At 46.5% G+C, this 22,228-nt stretch overlaps 1 protein-coding gene across 2 annotated transcripts in view; it reads left to right on the plus strand.

The window, feature by feature from the left end:
• DEDD (death effector domain containing) overlaps nucleotides 1-18,657 on the plus strand; it is a 184,965-nt gene extending 166,308 nt beyond the window's left edge. Inside the window, exon 5 of one of the 2 annotated variants that reach the window (XM_069607182.1) lies at nucleotides 17,804-18,657. In XM_069607182.1, the coding sequence (XP_069463283.1) occupies nucleotides 17,804-18,180 (377 nt within the window). In that variant the 3' untranslated portion in view covers nucleotides 18,181-18,657. The remainder of the gene's footprint in view (nucleotides 1-17,803) is intronic. The other variant, XM_069607183.1, reaches the window with a different exon arrangement.
• The last annotated feature ends 3,571 nt before the right edge of the window (nucleotides 18,658-22,228 follow it).

Below are 22,228 nucleotides of genomic sequence, written 5' to 3' on the forward strand. Positions count from 1 at the left end.
CTTAGTCCATAGTCCCCTTTCCTCCATACGTCCGTCCCAACCCTCCCGCCCTCCAGATAATACTGGTGTCATTAGGCAATGTTAAATCTATTGTCGACGTGTCAATAGGGACTGAGGTGTAGCGCCGGAGTGCGGTTCAGGGCAGCACATGCTCCCTGGGCTGCACCTCTGCACGCCTCTAAATTTAAAGGCGAAGGTTTTTTCTGGAGAAAAAGGTTCCGATTCCCGTTCCTTGGAAGGGCCGCCCATACAGTATGGAGGAAAGGGGACTATGGACTAAGAGTACATTAGTCACTACGGTGAGTAACTTATAATTTTTCTGCAATGAAAACCAACAGGTGCTTTCGAAGGGATTGTGTCCTCCGACGTATTCCTTATCTTTGAAAATACGTTTCCAGCTTGCTGGCCTTGGAAATTTTTTCTGTAGAGGGCGCTGCGTGTCGGCGTCCGCCGAGTTGATGTCCTTCGACGGCCACCGTATCGGCGCTGACGTCACCATGCCCATAAATAGCCACGTGCGCCGTCCGTTGCTCAGTTCCGTTTTTCCACGCTTCGTGGGGCCTCGGAACGTCGTTGCTCTGTTCAGTGAGGATAACTATTTCTACTCAAATATTCCTTATCGTTCTCGATGGCTTCTTCATCAGAACAGACGACGCCGTGATCCGGCTTCAAGAAATGTCGAGACTGCGGTAAAAAAATGTAAATAACGGATCCACACAGGATCTGCTTATCATGCTTGGGATCCGAGCACTATTGTTCGGAGTGTGAGGACTGCATGCCCATGACGGCGAAAGCCTTGAAGGAGCGCAAGGGGAAGCTCGAGAGAGGTAAGTCAGCCAAAACCTCCTCAAACGTTTCGTCGGCTGAGTCTAGGCATTCGTCTCCTCGCCGTCAAACATTCCCATTCTAGATCTCGAAATAGTGCCCACCATTCGTCGAGATCAAGACACTCAAAAAAGAGACATCGAAGGTCCCATTCCTCGTCTTCTGTGTCCCCAGAAAGGGTCTCCTGTCCCACTAAACCGTTTTCAAGCTGAGTGGGAGGCATTCAGAAAGAAAATGTTAAGCGTCTTCGAGAACGCGGCCTCGACCTCCTCGAAGACAGCTGAGGGTGATACCCCGGGTGAAAACCCCAAAAAATCATAACGCCGCGAGTCGCAGCACCCGGCGAAACATTCCACCCGAGAGCACCATGAGCCATCGGGTACGAAGGCACCATCTTCGGCGCCGTCGTCGAAGATTCCCTCGACGCACGGATCGACGCTGTTGTCGAAGGGTTCCTCGATGCATCGGTCGATCGACTCGACGCCATCGTCGACGCTGATGAAAGAGAGGACCAAGGCCACTCCAAAGCCAACGGTGATTTCAAGGGCCTCCGGCACGACGCCGAGATCGTCGTCGATGCCCTCCAGTAGGATCCCGGTCCTCTCGAGTTCTTAGAGACCCCTTCCAGTTTTTTCGAAGCCGCTTTCGGCGCCTTCGAAGCCTGTTACATCGGCATCGACGTTTTCTCGTCCAATAACGACGAGTTTGGCTCCTTCTGCCCTAGAGATGGGCTTTACTCCATTTCAGAGGTCGGAGTACCCTGGACTTTCCTCAATTTATGAAGAGGGGGGAAGATTCTGACCAGGAAACATTCGGGTTACAGAGGACCACACTGCCTATTGCAGAGGATTTCACCTCTGAGGAAAGAAGGCTGAAGGACCTACAGGAGTCACTACATGAGGCAAGTGGGCTGGACACTTCCCCAGAAGTGGAATTTGTTAAGCCAGACCCAGGGGAACATGCCGAAACCCCCTAGAGAACCCTGATGGCAAGAATTATTGAATTTATGGGTTGGTCTGCGCCTTCACCTGTTTTTCAACAGGATGACCTAACAGATATATTAGACAAAGGCCCACAGGAGGACCCGGTGGTCCCCTTCCATGCAGCCTTACAAAGGAAAATTGCATCTAATTGGGAAACTCCCGAAGTTATCCCTGCAGTCAAAAAAAGATTGTCAACCAAGTATAGGGTAGCGGCTGCTGACCCTGAATACTTATCAAAACACCCGACTCCAGAGAGCCTGGTGCTTCAAGCGGTAACTTCATCTAGCAGTAGGACCGCTTGCCCTACTGTCCCACAGGATAGAGTTGACAAGAGGTACGACTCGATGGCGAAGAAAGTTTTCTCTGCCTGTAGTATGGCGTTGAAGTCCATCAACACCACCTGTACGCTCGCCAGGTTCAGTCACACACTGTGGGAGTGTGCTTCATCAGCAGCTGACTGCATACCCGAAGGAGAGGAAAAGGAAGCCTTCCTTAACATTATTAAAGATGGCAAGGATGCTATGTGCGAATCACTTCAAACTGGCATCGATTCCGCTGACCGTATCAGCAGGGCCATGGCGGCAAGTACAACAATCCGCAGGCATGCATGGTTGCGAAAGTCGGGCTTTGCTCCAGATGTACAGGCCAGACTTTTGAATATGCCCTTTGACGGCTCTTCATTATTCGGGGAAACGGCTGATGACAGTCTGGAAAAGTTACAGACCTCTAAAGCAGCAGCAACACCTTTAGGAGCTGCTATCCGCCAACCTTCTTTTCGCCCCTCAGGAACCTCTGGAAGGGGAAAGTCCTTTCGCTATTATTCCGCATTCGGGAAAGGCAGAGGACAGCCGGCTCAAAGAGGCCAAAGGAGATCCACCCGAGGTGGACGGGTCAAAAGTACTAAGACCGCAGCAGGTGCCTCTTTACCCTCGGCATCTGCATCAGCCGCCCCCAAACCACTCTGAGGCCTTTCCACACAATACACCTGTAGGGGGCAGGTTAACTCACCATCTGACGGAATGGCAGGCTGTAACATCAGTTGCTTGGGCATTGGAAACATTTGCCCAAGGTTACTGCCTACCCTTTCTACACATTCCTCAGTCATCCACCGGGGAACAGCTCTCTAAAAGTTCCAGATCCGCTCCTCTTGCAGGAGATTATAGACCTGCTAGAGAAAGGTGCCATAGAACCGGTACCTGTAGCGGACAGGAACAAGGGCTGGTACTCCCCCCCTACTTTCTCATACCAAAGAAGGACGGAGGACTGAGACCCATGCTGGACTTACGTGAATTGAACAAGTTCCTTAGAAAGGACAAGTTCAAGATGGTAACTCTCTCTCAGATCCTTCAGGCCCTCCAGCTCCAGGACTGGCTGGTATCTCTGGACCTTCAGGATGCTTATTTCATGTGCCAATCCATCTCAAACACAGGAAATACCTGAGGTTCGCAATTGGCGACTCTCATTATCAATTTCGAGTTCTGCCATTTGGGCTGACCTCCGCCCCGAGGGTCTTCACCAAGCTGATGTCGGTAGTGGCGGCGAGTCTAAGGAGGGAAGGGATCCACGTCTACCCCTACCTGGACGACTGGCTGATCAGGGCTGTATCTTCGGAACAGGCCCAAGCCCAGCTAGATTATTTCTGCCACTTCCTTCAGACTGGGCTTCTCCCTCAATTTAAAGAAGTCACAAATGATACCATCACAGAGACTCTAGCTCTTTGAGGGCTCAAGATATTCTACAGATGGTCACCAAGTTTCAAGATGCCCAACGTCTCCCAGCCTTCGACTTTTTGAGGTTGCTAGGCCTCATGGCATCCTGCATCTTCCTTGTGCCAGAGGCTCGCCTGAGAATGAGATCTCTTCAGTGGGCACTGAGAAGTCAGTGGTCGCAATTCTCAGGGAGAATGACAGATCTCCTCCGGAATCCGGACAAGGTAGCCCGCGACCTTCAATGGTGGGCCTATCCAGAGAACATCATGAAAGGAGAACTGTTTTGGCAACCATGGCCGGAGATAACAGTGGTCAGACGCCTCACTCACGGGGTGGGGAGCCCATGCCAACTACGACCATCAGCGGTCGTTGGTCTCCATCGGAGTCCAGACTACACATCAACCTACTGGAGCTGAGAGCAATCAGACTAGCGCTGAAAGCTTTCCTGCCATCAGTACAGGGGAGAAATGTCCTGATAATGACGGACAACACGGTGGCCATGCACTACCTCAACAAAAGAGGAGGCGTAGGACCACTGCCACTGTGCAGAGAGGCGATGCCGCTCTGGTTTTGGGCAATCCAAGAAGGAATCTCTATCGGCTGTCCACCTAGCCGGAGAGAAGAACTTGACAGCGGACGCTCTGAGCAGGCAGAGCACAGTCTCCCACGAGTGGGAGCTAGCTCAGGAAGTCCTCCAAGAGCTCTTCACCCTTTGGGGAACCCCTCAGGTGGATCTGTTCGCCACAAGCAACAACAAGAAGTGCGATCTGTTCTGTTCAAGGGAATTTCCCCCGAGAGGAGCTCTATGAGATGCATTCGTAGTGGACTGGGAGTTTCCACTCCTTTACGCGTTCCCGCCAGTCCCTGTTATTCCTCAAATGATCAGGAGGTTGAGAAGATTCCGGAAGACCATGATCCTAATTGCCCCTGATTGGGCCAGGAAAACGTCGTACCCGGACCTTCTAGGTATGTCCATCTGTCCTCCAATCCGTCTTCCACTCAAAGAGAATCTTCTCTCGCAGAAGGGAGGTTAGGGTCTCCATCCAGACACCAGAACCCTCAACCTTCATGCTTGGCTTCTGAAAGGTTGAGGTACAAGGATTGGGATCTCCCTGATGACGTCATGGAGGTGTTGCTTTCGGCCAGAAGACCGGCAACAAAGTCTTTACACCACTGCCGTTGGAACAAATTTTGCAGCTGGTCTAGGGAAAAGAATATCGACCCTTTTTCATGTGGTACACCAACGGTGTTATCGTTTCTACTCTACTTGGCAAACTGAGGCCTTCAAGTGGGCACTGTAAAAGGCTATCTCGCAGCGCTTTCTTTCTTCAAGCGCACTGCGAGGAACCATCGTATTTCAAACTTCCTCTAGTGGTACAATTTCTCAAGGGACTAACTAATGTTTACCCTCCAAAACCATTCCAGGTTCCCTTATGGGACTTAAATTTAGTCTTAAACTTCTTAATGGGCACTCCATTCGAACCACTTCACTCTTGCGCGCTGTGATTTCTCACGCTTAAAACTGTCCTATTGGTAGCACTAACATCTGCTAGGAGGGTGAGCGAGCTACAAGCTCTCTCCTGTAAACCCCCACATACAATCTTCCACAAGGACAAAGTTGTCCTACAGGTGAAGCCTAATTTCCTCCCAAAGGTGGTTTCTGAATTTCATATTACTCAGAAAATTATCTTACCTTCATTCTACCCTCCTCCCCGTCCGGGGAAAAAGGAGGAAAGGCTACATAGGCTGGACCCTAGACGAGCTCTCAGCTTTTACATCAGCAGAATGGCTAGGATCAGGCAAGCAGACCAACTGTTTGTAGGATACTCCGGTCACAAGTTGGGACTACCCATAACAAAACAAACCATCTCCAGGTGGATTGTTTTGGCCATCCTGGAAAGTTCTAGACTAGCAGGGAAAGAGCCACCCCAAAATCTCAGGGCTCATTCAACCAGGGATATCACAGCCTCTTCGGCTCTCCAAAGAGGGGTACCGGTCCGGGACATATGTGCGGCTGCCACATGGTCGTCAGCACATACATTCACAAAATTTTACAATCTGGATTCCTCCACTGCTAAAGAGACCAGATTTGGCAAGGCCGTATTACATTCGGTCCATCCCTAAAGGGATACATAACACTCTCACCTCCAATTACATGCCACTGCTATGGGAGTCTATCAAAGATAAGGAATACGTCGGAGGACACAATCCCTTCGAAGAACAAGTTACTTCTTACCTGATAACGTTCTTTCGACTTCTTACCAGGTAAGAAGTAACCTGTTCTTCTCCTGGACAGCCAGATTGAGAATGAGGAACAGTAATGGGTGGGTCCTTTTAGAGGGGCTGTACACGGACTATCCAGCCACATATGGGGCTTAAAGATTCTATTGGGCAGGAGACTATGTGCACATGCCTGCCAGTGTCCGCAGGACAGGGGCGTAGTCCCCGAACTAATTAAAAGTGTACCAAACGAGCGGACAGGAGCGGTGTGCGGGGGAACCTCCATTTTGGTTGCGGACAGTCGTGCAGTCCGTGGACTCCTAATTGGGATTTTTACAAAAAACTGACGGCAAGACTACACACATTTATTGAAAAAACATACATTCAATTAACAGATGGTGAATCGGAATGGGAAACATAAATGGGTGAATTGGGATTTTCTATACAATATCCATGAGCGGAGGAAGGGACTGAGGTGTCATTGTACAAGGCATAGAATGAGCAGTGTTGCATAGCAATTTGCTATGCAGTTCTGTGGGTTTGCTAATCAAATGGACACTTGTGTAGCAAAGTTAGCTATTTAAGTTGCCCTCTTCAATGAAAGTACAGCTTGCCCTGCATTCCTCTTTTCCTTGATACTCTCCTCACCCTCTTTTCTCTGTTCACTTCACCTGCTAATGGTAATCAAGTGCAGCAGTAATCATCTCCTCCACTCTTACATGCCAAAAGGCAATACTATCATTTTCTTTTTCAAATAATTGCAAACCAGAGATAATCTGGATGATACTTTATTTAGCGTTCTATATCCTGTCTGGCAAAGACCAATGTGTCAACTTTATATTTTTTTTAATAGTCATGCAATTCCATTCCTAAAGTGTAAGTTGTTACATAATGCATAATTACACTATTGATACTGTAAAACACTGCATCATCTCAATGTTTTACAATTTAGGTTGCGTAAAAGGCATCACTTTTGTAAATGTACATGATAAAATGCTTTTGATGGAAAACCTAGTTCTGTAACCTGCAGGTTGCATTTATCTTGCAACTGGTGCTCAACCCATGAGCAATCCCATACACCTTAGCATTCTATATTATCCTGTTACTCTATACACTGTAACCTGAAAATGAGAGGACCACAAACTACAATATTCCACCTAGTCTGCCCAGTTCTCTGCCTGCTTCACAATCCACTCTGCTTAGTCTTTCCCTCCTTTTACATAATAAATACACAAAGCTAACTAGATGCTTACGCAAAGTAGTGATCAATAGTTCCATCCAGTCTGTACATCTGCAGATCTACTTCAATACCAAACACTGCAGTTAGCCTCTAGAGCTTGCTTTGGTTTAGGATTATGGTTGTATTATAGATTACTGCCTGCAGGAGACAACTGGCCAAACAGTTTTCAGAGCCTTTTTATCATATCTATTTGTGTCCATTCATGCAGCTAATGGTTTACATTTCACAGACACTCATTTATGGCTTTGCAAGTAGCATTTAAGAGATGTTTTAAACTTGTATTTAACATTTACTTTGTTTGCAGTACATGTCAAAAAAAAATTCACTCTGGATGGCTGGCCTCTTGGTGGCAACAGTGTGCAAAATAAAGTGGGTTGGTAGTGACATGCACCATTTTACAGAAATGCCATTTTTAATTTGTTGTCCTCCGTTGCTATGGGTCAAGTGTTTCTTTTACGTTGAATAGGTAAACTAGGTTACCTGACCTGCAGGTCTAGCTGAAGTTTAAAGAATCTGTAAGGCCTGACTCCTCTGACTAATGTCTTATTTCAGAGACGCACACAACTGCTGGATTGTTTTCCATTTCATGTCATGGGTACAAATAACTTCTCTGCTGATCAGTTTTTGAAAACTAATGTATGCCTTGTTGTAGCGTCTTTAATTTACATTCAGGGAATTTGATGGGGATGATTGTTTGGGACAAGCTGAACAGGTACAGGTAAAAGTAGGGCAGTGATATTGAACATTTTCCTTGACATGATTTTTCACAAATGTCATCAACTGCATGAAATTACTATTCAGTTCATCCATGTTTTCTGCTAATTTAATCAGTTCATTATGTACATTTGGGGCTTGGGGCCGTCTGTGCACATCTTCAGGTTCACTCAAATGGAATTGGTCCCTAGTTTCCTCATCACCACTATGTACTGTTAAAAAAAAAAAAAGGCATATTATAGTGTTATTTGAACAAATTGCATCACTTTTTTGTTTTAAAAAATGTATTGTATACCATTACAGCTGCATTTCGTCTTTGGGGAAATATTCCTCCAACCAATCCAGTGTGCTTGCCGTTTCTGTTAAAAGAAAACAATAGTGCTATTTCTTATAAGTTATGTATACATAGCAAATGGTTATAATACAGAAAGAAATACAGTGTACTTACTATTTTCTAAGAGCTTCTTCCGAAATAAGTGCCAGGTGCTTGTCAGTCTGTAAGCAAAGTTGCACTGAGGTGATACTGTGAGGTGTACGATTAAGCTTTGTGTTTGGTGCATTCCATTATATTGTGCACTACATGACATACTTGTGGTTTTTGAAGTACAGATTTCCTATGCATATTTATTTTTGGATGTAGTAAATGTATCTATTGTTTCATGTATGTGTTTTGTCAGTTGCAGGATACAACTTTGTAAGGTAACCCCTGTGTTTTTGGGCAGTGTGAATGCTGCCCGAAGTCTGCAGACATACACGTGGTCTGCGGTTTCTTCAGCTATGCTGCTGGAGGTGGGGGGCCAGGAGGGAATATGATATGGCATTTATAACACGCCGATACACAAGTGTATCAAGGCGCGACGAGGCAAGGGAGGGGGAACAAAGGGAGGACAGACAACGATCCTAATAGGCCAGGTGTCATTTACATTGCGCAACTGCATGGGATGGGGAAAGTGCAGGGGGAGGGCAGGGGCCAGTACAATGCACGGGAATAGAATAATAACAAAAGTAAAAACAATGGCCAGCAGGTGGCAAGTGCAAGGAAGTGCAGACGTCTGGTGTCAAGTGCTGGTAGTGGGTCTGTAGGGATACAGAAACAGTCTCCGAGTGCGTGGGTTGCCGGGCAGGCAGTGCAGGCATGGGCCCGAGATCAGAGGGTGGCCAGGTAACCAGTGCAGTTGTTTCAACCAGGAGGTCAGCAGGGGAGAGGAGGAGAAAAATCGGAAGCAAAGAGAAAGGTTTTGAGGTGCTCCTGGAACCACAGATGGTTCTTAAATTGCAGGGAGACTGTTCTAGGGGGGAGGCCCCAGCCGAAGGAGATCTACCACCAACTCGTTGCTTGGAGAAGCGTCTGACCCGGAGGGAGTTGGGGGTGGATGAGCGAAGAGCTCGAGAAGGGAGAGAGTTAAAGATATTGAGGCCCCAGGCCCCAGAAGGCCTTGTGGACAATGCAAAGGGTTTTGAACTTAATCCTCGCAGCCACTGGGAGCCAGTGCAAAGATTTCAGTCCTGTGGTGATAAGATCCCTGGGCTTGAGGCCAAGGACAAGTCTCGCAGTCCTGTTTTGGAGGAGTTGCAGAGGGCGGAGACTAGAGGCAGGCAGATTTAGAAAGGGGCTGTTGAAATAGTCCAGCCTAGAGAGGACCAGAGCTCTGGAGACAGTGAGCTTCTGGGGGAAGGCGAGGAAAGCAAGAATACCTCTAAGGAGGTGGAGTTGGTAGTGTGAGGAGAGGAGAGTGTGTGGTCGAAGTTGACCCTGAGGTTTTTAGCCTCACAGGAGGAAGGCCAAGGGAGGCCGGCCAGTGTGTGGCGGGAAAGGAGGGAGTGGGTGTGCCGGAGGAGAAGCTCCGTCTTACTGGCATTAAGGCAGAGGTAATTGGCAGCACACCATTCCTGGATAGCAGACAGTCAGTGATGAGGGAAGAAGAAGAGGAGGCTGAAGGTAGCCTGAAAATGAGCTGAGTGTCATCCGCATAGCACTGAAAGTTGGGGCAGAGAGCGGCAATGCATTGATCAAGAAGTGCCAGGGAGAGAGGTTAGACCCCTGGGGGACACCACAGGTTGAGAAAAAGGTAGCGGAGAGGAAGGACCCCAGTTGGACCTGGGAGGGTCGGTCTGAGGGGAAAGTGGTCCGCCAAGCCAGGGCCTGACCGGTGATACCCAATTTATGATGGAGACATTTGAGCAGGATGGTGTGGTTGACCGTGTCAAAGGCAGAGGAGAGATTAAGCAAGATGAGGACACAGGGGGTCTTGGAATCAAGGTTGGAGAGCAGGTCTTCACGGATGTTCAGGAGAGGCGTCTCTGTGCTTCTGGCAACTCTGAAGCCAGACAGACGGTCATGAAGACGACCAACCGTTTCAGTGTGGAGATTAAGCTGGGAGATGGCCAGCTTTTCTAGGAGTTTGCCCAGGAATGGAGCGATGGAGATTGGGCGATAGTTGGCTGGGCAAGAGGGGGTCAGTAGAGGGTTTCTTAAGAAGAGGGTGCACAAGGGAGTGCTTCAGGGGGTAAGGGAAGACTCCGGTGGCTAAGGAGTGGTTGCAGAAATCGGCAAGGGCAGGAGCCAGGGAGTCGATGCGGTCCTTGGTTTTGGAGGAACAGGGGTGTGTCTGTTTTGATGAGACTTTCATAGATCGGACTTGTCTAGAAACCTCATCAGCGGAGAACGGGGGAAAGGCAGAGAAGGAGGAGGAGAGGTGGCTGCAGAAGGGCTAGAGGAAGAGCAGGGAGGAGAGGAGAGGAGAGGAGAGGAGAGGGGAGGGGAGGAGAGGGGAGGGGAGAGAGGATGTCCTGAGTTTTAGAGATGAAGTGAGAAGCCAGTGCCGTGCAGAGGGCCTGGGAAGGGACAGAGGTAGAGACTGCGGCAGGATTGCCCAGTTCCTTGCAGATTTTAAAGAGTTCAGCTGAGTTGTTGATGCCGCAGAGGTGCAGGCTTGGATATGAGCTCTTTTCTTGGTGAGGACAAAGAGCCGGTATTGGCTTTGGAGCAGGCGGCAGGCCAGTTTGTCAGAGGATGTACATGAAGCACACCATTTCCTCTCGTCGGCCACCATGCACTTGCGTTTAAGGGTGGCGAGGTCTTGAGTCGTACCAGGAGTTGCACTTGGCTTTGGGCCTCAGGCAGATTCTCGTGGCGGAGGCAAGAATATCTAGAGTATCAGATATAGCGTGGAGCATGGAAAGGGCTTAGTCAGGGTGAGAGTCTGCCAAAGGTGGGAGGGGGCGGTGAGAAAATGGCGGCGAAATCCTCAATTGACATGCGCTTCATGGGTCGGATGACCGAGAAGGTGGGTGGCAATGATGGAAGTGGCTTGGCATGAGGGCTGGAGAGGGAGAGATGGGAGGAAAGGAGAAAGTGATCACTCCAGGAGAGGGGCAGAAAGGGGAAGGTCTGATGAGATCAGAACATCCAGAGTGTGCCCTGCAGAGGGAGTCGGGCTAGAGGAGAGAATAGAGAGTGAGAGAAAGTCGTAGAGGTCACGAAAGAGTCCAGAGGGAGGACAGGAGGAAGTCTCCAAGAAGGAGTAGTTCAGTGGTCAAGACCAAGAGTGACGAGGAGAGGTCTGCCAACTCAGAGAGGAAGGGGGAGATCTGACCGGGTGGCCGATAGATAGTAGCCACCGTAAGGGAATGTCTAGGAGAGGGGGAGAGCCTGCAGACGAGGCATTCAAAAGAGTAGGCCTGCGTAGGAATGACAGAAGCAGGAATCCACCTTGGGGCAGAGGGGGGGGGGGGGGGGATCTGGGCTACACCCCCTCCAGAGTTGTTGGACCTGGGCGCAGAGTGGATCTTGTAGCCGTAAGGGAGGAGCGTGTCAAAGCTTGTGATGGAGCTGGCGGTGAACCATGACTCAGTGAGACCAAGGACATTGCGGTCCAGTTTCTCAAGAAAGTGGCAGATGTCGGAGGAGTGTTTGACAGCTGAGCGAGAGTTAAGAGCACAATGTGGAGACGGTTGCCATCCTTGAAAGACTTCCGGGGGGGGGGGCGGTACAGATCAGAGGTACGCCCATCAGAGGTGTAGAAGGACACCGGGGGTGGGGGGGGGTGCAGAAAGGGAAGCAGAGGGCAAGGTAGCCAAGGAGGAGGTAGCAGGGGGAGGCGAGGAAGTGGTGGAGGGGGGAGAGGGGACAGCAGGAGAAGAAAGGAAATTGGTGAGGTGTGGGAAACATCTATCGAAGAGGAGAAGGTTGGCTTGAGGGCCTTGGACCAGGACGGTGCCATTCCCATAACCATTAATGATGACCTTGGAGGAAGGAGGGCAGGAGGGCATCCCACCGGGTGCCACCATTAATAGGAGAGGAAGAGAAGGGAGAGCATAGAGCCCATATACAGGGTCCATAGGTCTGGCGAGGGAACGACGGAGGATGTCGGTGAGTTTCCTTAGAGGAGGCACTGGTATCGGTGTCAGCCATAGGGAGGCCTGGGTTGGAGACCAGGATATCCTTTCTAAACGTCTTCCTACCCGATTTAGTGAGGAGGACAGGATAGTCCAAAGAGAAGCAGATAGAAAAGATAGGAGAGACGAGAGCACCATAGAGTAGGAGGGGTGAGGAGAAGGGTGGGAGGGAGAGGCAAGGGGAGAACACTAGGGAAGGACACAGGATAGGGAGCAAGCCGACGAGAAAACACCTAAGTTTGAGAATCCTGAAAAGAGGAAGAAAGGCCTAGGTTTCACAATGCAATTTTAAATGGTGATACAGTGCACATTTGTGAAACTGTAGAAAAACGCACCTAAGTATGTGAGTCTGCTAGGTGGACAGGGGTAGCAGGCCGGAGGGACTAACCAGGAGGAAGACTTGCAACTGGCGTTCCCTGCGGACACCTGCAGACACAACCAGGAACCGCCTAAAAAGGGAGCCGCCCTTTGCCTAAGGGCCCTTATCCGTGGGGCTGCCGGGCAGGGGCCGACCACGGGAGGTCAGGGATAAGGAAGGAAAAGCCAATCGTGGGTGTGGGGGGGGAACGTGCTGGGAGGCGGGTGGGATGAGGGGAAAGAGAGAAGGCAAGCGGAGTGGGAGCGGGGACCAGGGCACACCGGCCGCACCAGGCAACGCATGCAGCAAAAGTGAAAGTAATTTAAATTAAAAAAGCCTCGAGACGCTCACTGTGAGGATGCCGGCGCTGCAATCACCCGCTGAGCCAGAGTGGCAATGGCGAGCGTGGTGACCAGCAGAGGATCCAGGCACCAACGGTCAGAGGAGGGAAGCCAATCCGGGGGGGTGGGTGGGAAATTGGAGACGGGGACATGTAGAAAATTAAGGGTATCCTGGTAACCCATGAAATTCAGTGAACATTTTTTTTGTTAAAGGGATGTTCTGGTTAAGTTGCACTAATAACCTATCAAATTCAGTGAAAAAAAAACTTTTTAAAGGGGCGATATGGTTACAAGTAAAATCGAACACCCCAGAAATTCACCAGTTATGGTAAGGTGAGCAACCATAACTCCCACCACCACCGAGCACTGCTCAGACTAACACCCAGAACATCAAAGATGACATCACAATTTTCATTGACATCACCTATGAAATTAATTTTGATAAAGTCCTTACAAGGGGTTGCGTTTATAATGTTCTTAACGAGATGTCATGGGTGATCAGGAGACCCATTACAAACTACTTATTAAAGAATTTACTTATCTAAAGAAAATATCACATTTGAGTGCTGCTGTTCATACAGGAACCTAATTGTACATACACATAGGCAATGACTGTAGTATACGCTATAGAAGTACAATATTTTTATTCTGGTAATTTTGGCTTGTAAAATGATCAAAACGATCGTTGGAGAGATTTGAGTTATGTTACACATGGAATATATAGCTAATAAATGAAGACATACTATCTACTTGTGTTAGTAGAAACAATACATATAAAGACCCACAATACATACAAATTGGAGGCACATATGGGCAGGCCCCCAGATAAGGTTCGTACCAGGCCTTTTTATGCATGACAAAACCCAAACCAAACACCTCCAAACTTCACTGCAATCTAATAAACGCAAGATCCATGTCAAAACACTCAACAGAGACCTTCGACCTACTCGACAACGGCTTTGACATCCTGTTCATCACAGAAACTTGGCTGGACGACAACTACAAAATCACACTCCAAAGCTGCCTTCCGACAGACTTCAAATGCCTACAAAAAAACAGGAAAAACAAAAAAGGAGGAGGCATCGCTATAGCATTCAAAGAACAACTGAAAATAAAAACTGACAAACCACTCAACATCCTCAACTGCCAAACCATGGTAATTCACCTAACAGCGAGCCCAAAAACCAACATCACATTCATCCTGGTATACAGACCACCAACATATGATGCAACATTCGTCGATAACTCGGGCGAATGTGACATCGGATAGACAGGAACACAGGCGGCACGCACGGAGACTGAGTCAACTAACCCAGACAATCCCACCAACACTCTCACCCGCCCTGTAACTTAACTACCGCCAGGTACCACGTTGGTGTGGAATTATCGAGACATTGGCAATCTACCCACTACCGGAGAGGTTGTCATTAGCAGATGCACTGGCCACTAGAGTCTAAATGGAGGATAAGGGGAGCCATGAGAGAGCATGTTAAACACGGGGAATAGAGTATGGAACCTGTATGCCAGTCAGACCCAGATCAGGACAGAGCCGCAACAGGGGAGACTACGCAAGCGGAGCGCTTCAATTCAGGATAGAGACGCAAACCAACCAACACTACTAACAATTTCCCTTTCTGCATACACCTCTCAAATTCTAAACCAAACACAACAAAACCTACAGCACAACAAACCGCACAAACTTCACTACATTGCAACAACAAAACAAAAACACACATAGCCTTGCACAACAGTAAACGACGACTACCGGCCGCAAACACCCCAGGCCCAGCCAACGGACCCACCGGGCTGAGGCCGCCAACAGCACATCACTGCTCTCTTGCACTTTTCCTGCTTCCTCCCACTAACTCAACCTCCCCTCCTCTTTCAGAGCCGCCAGAGCGCCAAGGGACCACTACGGTGGTGATAGTGCGCGGTACAAATGTCGTTTAACATTAACATGAAAATCTTGTAAATCCGACAGCTTTATTATTGTGCTGTGTTCATTTACACAGGTTTAGAGCAGAGGGCAGTGCAAAGGCCAGGTTACATGACAGAAAAAATAACGCTTCTTTTGATTTTTATCTACATGGATGTAATTGCAATGCAATCCATGGAGAAACGCCTCTGAAACAGAATTTAATTCTCTGAAGCCTTTGACTGTGATAAAAGGAATGGTTTCTTTCCATTCAGCTTCTGTTGTGTATAGATGTTCGAGAAAACAGAAGCATTGGGCATATTTTATTTTCCTCGCATTTTAGGATTGCATAATTAATGAGATGGAAAACTAAGTTGCAATTGAGAATTCATTTTTTGTAACAAATTATGCTTTCCCCCCTGTGAAAGCAAACAAGTATTGGAACAATTGTATTTTTCAGATTTCCTGTGCTGTGTGCATAATCATGCAGGGGCAGATCATTTTGACACTCCCATTTTATACACAGAGTGTAAAACGATGAGTGTGTGCTGTCTAGTTTACATCCGTTCACCTTGCAGTCAATGAGATCCATTACTATAAATGTTCAGTGGCAGCAGAGTCTTATGGGTGAGTGATTGTCGTTAGACCAATCGCAAGTGCTATAGCCTCTCAAATCATCAAGCAAGACTACAATTAAAACGTCCAAAACCTGACTCTCCAGAAAGTGCAAGCGGTCTTCAAAAACAAACGAAAGTTACATTTGTAATTGAAAAAGAAACTCAGCAAAACCTGTCCCTGTGATAATCCAGATAGATATTTAACTTTATGTAGCGCTTCATACATGGATCGTCCAACATCTAGGCACTGTGATTATTATACCTCAGTCGATACTCAGTTTACCGACCTCTGAAGGATGTTAGCCAATAAGATTTCTAAGCCGGTTTAGGGCGATTTGCTGCAATCTGTGCGTGATCTGTAGGTTGCAGGTTCGAATCTCGGGAAGGCCAACTCAGCCTTTCATCCTATCTAGGTCGATAGACTTCGGTTTGGTGAGAATTGTGATAAATGGGTTCTATGTACAGAGCTTTGTCAAAAGCACTATATAAATACCCTTTTGACCATGAGATTAGGTATAGGATGTAGCAGTCCTTGCCTCTCTGCACTGTTGTATCATAACATTGGCATACCATTAGGTAGCAATAGCTCCAAGAAAATTAGCAGAATTGTCTTTTAATGTTTAAGGAAAGTCCTATCGAACCTCAAAACACACAATACAATGAATGTTTGCTTTACTATGTAATTGGCTAGGTTTTTGTGTTTTCAACATTTTAAATATATACAGGAGAAATATTGCAAGGTGTATTCTGTCACAATACAGAAAGCTGACGCATGGTTATGATTTCCATACAGTTTTTACAGATGTCGGCTGGATGTCACATAACATTTTACTCTCTTGCAAAGGAGAAAAGTCATGTTTACTCTCAATGTTTAAAAATAGGGAGTAAAATACCCCCACCTCAAAATCTTATCTGGAGCACTGCATATGGGGAAACTAAAGTAAGGAAGACAGAAACCTCATCAATAGAAAATGTCAATAACATTACAGTTCATCATGTACACAAATTAATTGTGTGTTTAGGCCTGCTTATGGCCCCCTATCTGTGCACCATCAGCTGACCCCAAATCCTAAAGGAAGCACTTCTATAATATACAAGAGGGTTAACGTCTAGATGTATAGCACATTTTCCATTTAAACGTTCTCCCAGACAGTGAACAAAACTGGCCGGCTTAAATATGTCGGTAAACAAAACCAAGTGGCCCAGATTTGTGAGGTCATCTTTGATGTCCTGGGTGTTAGTCTTAGCAGTGCACGGTGGTTATGGTTGCTTACCTTATAACTGGCTAATTTCTGTATTTTTTTTTTTGTCCATTTGACTTGTAACCATAATGTCCCTTTTAACCTGAGGGACCTCGACGCGTGAGAGATCATGGGTACAGTGGACGTCACACTAGGGTTAGTATTACTGGCACGCCCTGTCAACGCCCCTTTTCGAGTTTTGAAAACAACTGTAATTCTATCCCTAGTGTGACGTCGACTGTATCCATGATCCCTCACAAGTCGAGGTCCCTGAGATTACCTCTTTCCGCCATTGCGGTTGGCTGTGTTTCTCGAGTCCTGTAGCTACTTTTGAGTTAATATCTCTTCATTACTACATTAACAGTTACCGCTCAATGCAATATCTGGACAGAAGACCTCTCAAAGACCGAAACAAACGACCATTCCGGCAACTGGCTTCGGCCTACATGTAGCCTACCACCATTTCCTGCTTCTCTTGTTCTTGTCTTCCTGCCCTTAATTGCTCTTTCCACCATGGAGCGTATTCCATTTAAATTCTGTCCAAAGTGTAACAAAAGGTTCCTGTGGAAGGACACCCATAGAGTGTGCAACTACTGCCATCCCTGCGATCACCAGGAGACCCGTTGCACATCTTGTAAGTGCTTTAGGCCCGAAACTCAAAGAGCGTCAAACGAAATGGTGGCCGGCATATGCCATGATGGCAGAGTCGGAAACCGCCGCCAGTCTGTCTGATCAGGAAGGAATGGGCATAGGATTGCCTAGTTAAAATAAACGTATCCAAACATGAAAATACAGTCGGGAGACTGGGGTTTTCATCATGAGTTTTACAGATTGTGTTTGCAACAGCTGATCCCATATTAAGAATTTGGGAAGACAATCTGGAAACAATTTGTATAATCCATTTGGATGCATATTTTATAACCATTTAGTATATGCACTTCTAAGCTGCATCCCCGATTTTGTTTGTCAAAACAAAAAAGTGGGTGTGCAGGTGATTTTCTTTTAATTTAAAAAAATAAATAAAAAAATAAAAAAAATAACTTTGTAGCAAGTTTGCAATATTTTTAGGGTTTTAGATTTTTATGTTCTATTTTTTTTCCAACTGCTGTGTCTAGCTAGCTAAATTATTTTTTCAGAAACTTATGTGGTAGCAAGTAATGATCAAGTTTGGGAAGATTGATCTCCCTCGTGTATGCCTGTTTATGAACTTGTTTAATTTGGAATTCTTTTTCCTTGTTTCAGATATCCGCCTTAGAGTTCGGGCAGAATACTGCCAACATGAGACTGCACTCCAGGGAAATGTCTTCTCCAACAAGCAGGACCCTTTAGAACGACAGTTTGAGCGCTTCAACCAAGCCAACACCATCTTAAAATCACGGGACCTAGGCTCCATCATCTGTGACATAAAGTTTTCGGAGCTCACTTACCTCGACGCGTTCTGGCGTGACTACATAAATGGCTCCTTACTGGAGGCCCTCAAAGGTGTTTTCATCACAGACTCCCTTAAGCAGGCAGTAGGCCATGAAGCCATCAAGCTTTTAGTCAACGTAGACGAAGAAGATTACGAAATTGGGCGTCAGAAACTTCTCCGGAACTTGATGATGCAGTCTGCGCCTTGACATTCTCTTTGACCCAGGTCGAGATACTTGTCAACACTTGATTTTTTTGAAAATCTTTTTTTTTAAGATTATTCCAAAAAACAAAACCGAAGCTATACATGACATGCTCTTGCTGAAGGAACTTCAATGTGACAAGGAGTACCCTTTTTTAGACCTGGTCCCAGCCTTGCTCACTCTCGCTTACCCGCACTCTTTGGCTGCTCCGAGCCAAACTTTTTTCCCCAAAAATAAATTTAAAAACAAACCTGAGTAGAGCTTACACATGCGGGCCAGTTTAAGAAGGGTGGTTGAGAACTTCATCAATAAAATGAATGCAAATCAGTGATCCTGTAGAATGAATTCAACAACTGAAAAGACCTCGACCTCTTGCTCAGTCTCACCTAGCTGTGTTTGCAGTTTTTTTGTACTGTGTTGTACTAATAAAGAATAATTATGAACATTGCTCTGGGAAGAAACCCTGGCAAATGAAAAATGCCACATTGTTGTGACGGTTCCTTAGAATTTTGTTTTTTGTAAGTTGGTAGTATTGATGACAGTTGAACATTAGGACCAGTCCCTCCTTCAAAAAAGAGCACAGGTGAGGGTAACCCATCCAATACCTAATTGTGCGAGTGATTGATTTTCTTTTTATTATTTTTTTTTTTTATTGTGATTTTTCGTAACGGTTATTTTTTCATTTTCTCTGTGGCTCCAGTTACTGAATACATATTTGTAGGCGAACTTTTACAGCAGTCACCGACCAATTTGACCAAGATTGATGCTAAAAATAACAAAAAAAAGAACCTCTCATTGTTGAAGAATAGAACTCGTGTAAGAATGCCCCAAGGCACTGTAACCAACAGTGTTAATTTCTCAGTCTTTAGGCAGTATCATTTTCGATGTCTCATCTGTGATCTATTTGACATGCTTAAATTTGGGGTAAGAGGTGAACAATAAACATTTGTCTTAATAGTAAATAATTGTCTGTTAGGTTGCTCATGTACTTCACGCACTTTGAGGACTAATGGTTTTAGGCATACCATTTTTTTTTTCTCAAGGTTATTTCATCACTGATGCGATTGCAGACAAAATGCCAGCAATCTAGTTGGCACACGGCATAAGTGGAGGGAGCATGCGGGAGGGCGGTGTCCGCCCATTCCTTTTCTCAGTGGGCGGACCCTGTCCCACCTGTGTTTTACTTTAAAAAAAGTATTAAAAATATATGCAGCGCCCACTTAAAGTAAAAACAGTGTTGCAGCTGATGTTCATAACCAGGTCGCACAGCTGGACAGCCAGACTCTTGGCCACAAGACCATGCAAATCTCGTAGAATGATGCTGTATGCAATGTTTCATATTGACATTTTGCTGTAGAGGATTTGGTCTGTACAGATTTCTCAGGATAAAAGTTGTACCTTTTTATGCTACGCCAGCAGTATTCTAGGGAAATCTCTTCTCTTGACAAATGGTTATTTGTCCTGGGTACTTTCTTCAGCCAGGTATCTTTCACTTCAGCTATGTTCACCTCCTGTGCTGTCCGTTCCTTTTGCATATGTCAGACCTACCACTTTTTATTAGGACTTGCACCCTGTGGCAGCAATATGCCATGTTAGTTTCCAAGCTGCAAATTATGAGAGATGCTTACAGTGCAAATAAATCAATCCACGCGTGCCCAGCAGCCGCCATGTATCTTGTTTTCAGTCTTAAAGGATAGTTCCGGGACTTTTTTTTTATTGTCCCTACGGGTCGGCCATGTGTTTGTAAGCATAAATCGGTAGATCGCAGGAAACTTTCCTATGGACCTTACCCGACTTTTCGCCCATTATCGCACTCGAAATCAGCCTCCATTTTGTGATAATCCTATCATTCCGCCGCATCGACCTGGCTCACCTGCCTTTGCGGCACTAAATCAAATCCCCCGCCCCTGAGCCTGACATCAGCAGACGCGTACTGCCCATTTCAAGCACGTCTCGTGTCAACAATCGCTGCGCCTCAGCTATTGACGTGTTGCCATGGAAATGGCAGGACGCCTCTTTCCCCAATAAGTATAAACAGACCGTTTCACAACACACAGCAGCAGATTTTCGATTCCATTCCTCTCTCTGTGTTACTTTGAGTATTCTGTGACTCGTTTCAGTGCTCTGGTCAGCTACCTTCGCCGCTTGTAGCCCGTGTGAACACCTGTACCATCTCTGTAAATTATTTTACTATCTTTACCGCACAATGGCCACAATAATGCCGTATATGTACGAGCCCGAGTACACCGAGGAAGAACTACTGGAAAGTCAAGCACGCGAAAACGATGGGGATTCGGACGGCAGTTGGGAGGACCAGTCAACGGATGAAGAGCCTGGACCATGTCGCATGGACGGCGTCTCCACCTGGTGCACGTGCAATCGGTGCGAGCTAATGCCAACTGAGGAGGAGAACTGCTGCTGCCGTGAAAATTCCGGGTGCTTGGCCTACATTTCGGAAAGCGAGCAAAGTCTGCAGGAAGGCGAGCAAAGTCCGCAATGCATCACCGAGCTGCCAGAGTTCAGGGAAGCCTGCCTCTCACGGACCGTGTTGAGGATGATGATGGTGCTTATGCACGAACTTCGCGGCACTGTTCGTCCGCGTAATCCGAGTAACGAGTAAGTATACTCTGTTTGTGATGTCAGTGATGCCACCACTATTTCATGGTCGTCTCCCACATATAAAATTACATTTACATATCATTCGAACGCATGTAAATTTGTTCCATATAGTGCATTTTCTAGATATAATTTTTTTCTAAGAAAAATGACATGTGTTACCTGAATCGACATTGATAAGAAAGTTTGGTCAGTTTAATACAGTTTGCATCTTTTTTTTTCACAGGTGGTACAGGCTGGTGGCCTATCGTTGCTTCACTTGGTGGCTTCACGGGAGGCTCGGACACCGCGTTCGGAGAGTAATACCTGCCTGTGCGGTACTTGCCATTAGACAACATTTCCCCAGTGACAGTGGAAAATACCGCGGATTTTCCCTCGATGTGCTGCAACCTCAACTTTACAATGTGTAATGTTTATTATTTATGTTTAATTAAAATCTAAAATAAAGCCCAACATATATTTTAACAATGGTTGTTTTGATTTTTTAAATGAATCTAGTGTATATTCTCCTGGGAGGGTGAGGTATTTATAAACTCACCCCCCTGCATTCCATGTAGTAGATCCTGCAGCCATCCTCTTACATTCAGTTAGATGGCCTCTCCTTGGTGAGGCCCTGCGGCAAACTGGTCTTGTCTTGTCCCAGCACTTGTTCTGCACTTACCTTGCACTTGCCACCAGCTGGCCCTATTTATTTATTATTTTATGCTACTTACCTTGTACTCCACTCCCCCCCCCTCCATGCCTCGCCACGCCTTTAAACACTTGTGTACACCCAGTAGCGCTGTCCTCGCTATGAAATGAATAATTTTAATAAGGATCTGATGGTGAGACTAATTTCATTTTTTATGTTTTTAGGTACATCATTCACTACTGTCTGTGTCACGAGTACCAGACACCGGCGGACGGCTTCTACAGCCGCCAGTTGCTTCTCCGCATGAACAACGTTACCACCCTGACCATTTTATGGGACGATCGCCAAGTACAAGTATGCCCTTACGCGGTACTAACGGTTAGATGCAACATACCTACCGTTGTGGTGGCCTAGTGCCTCGTTGTTGGAACAGCCATGCGATTATCAGTGCGACAGAAGAGCTTATTTTTATCGTAAACCAACACCCTGTGTACTGCACACGAACATCGCTTCCCTCAAGACGAACTAATTTGGATCGAGAGCAAATAAAAATGCAAATCGCTGAATATTCTCTAAACATTTGATGTCCAATAAACGTACTTTGCCAAATGTACAATCTTGCCGTTTGCTTTTAAACCACGGTTTCACATTCCGAATTGTGGTGCTGTATTGTGAGATGCTCTAAGACCCCTGTGTACAGCAAAGGACCATCGCGTTCCTCAATACGAACTTTTTGGAACATGAGCAAATAAAAATGCAAATCGCTGAATATTCTCTAAACATTTGATGTCAAATAAATGTACTTTA

Source organism: Ambystoma mexicanum, chromosome 1p, assembly GCF_040938575.1.
Source record: "Ambystoma mexicanum isolate Mex_15411 chromosome 1p, UKY_AmexF1_1, whole genome shotgun sequence".
Taxonomy (NCBI): Eukaryota; Metazoa; Chordata; class Amphibia; order Caudata; family Ambystomatidae; genus Ambystoma; species Ambystoma mexicanum.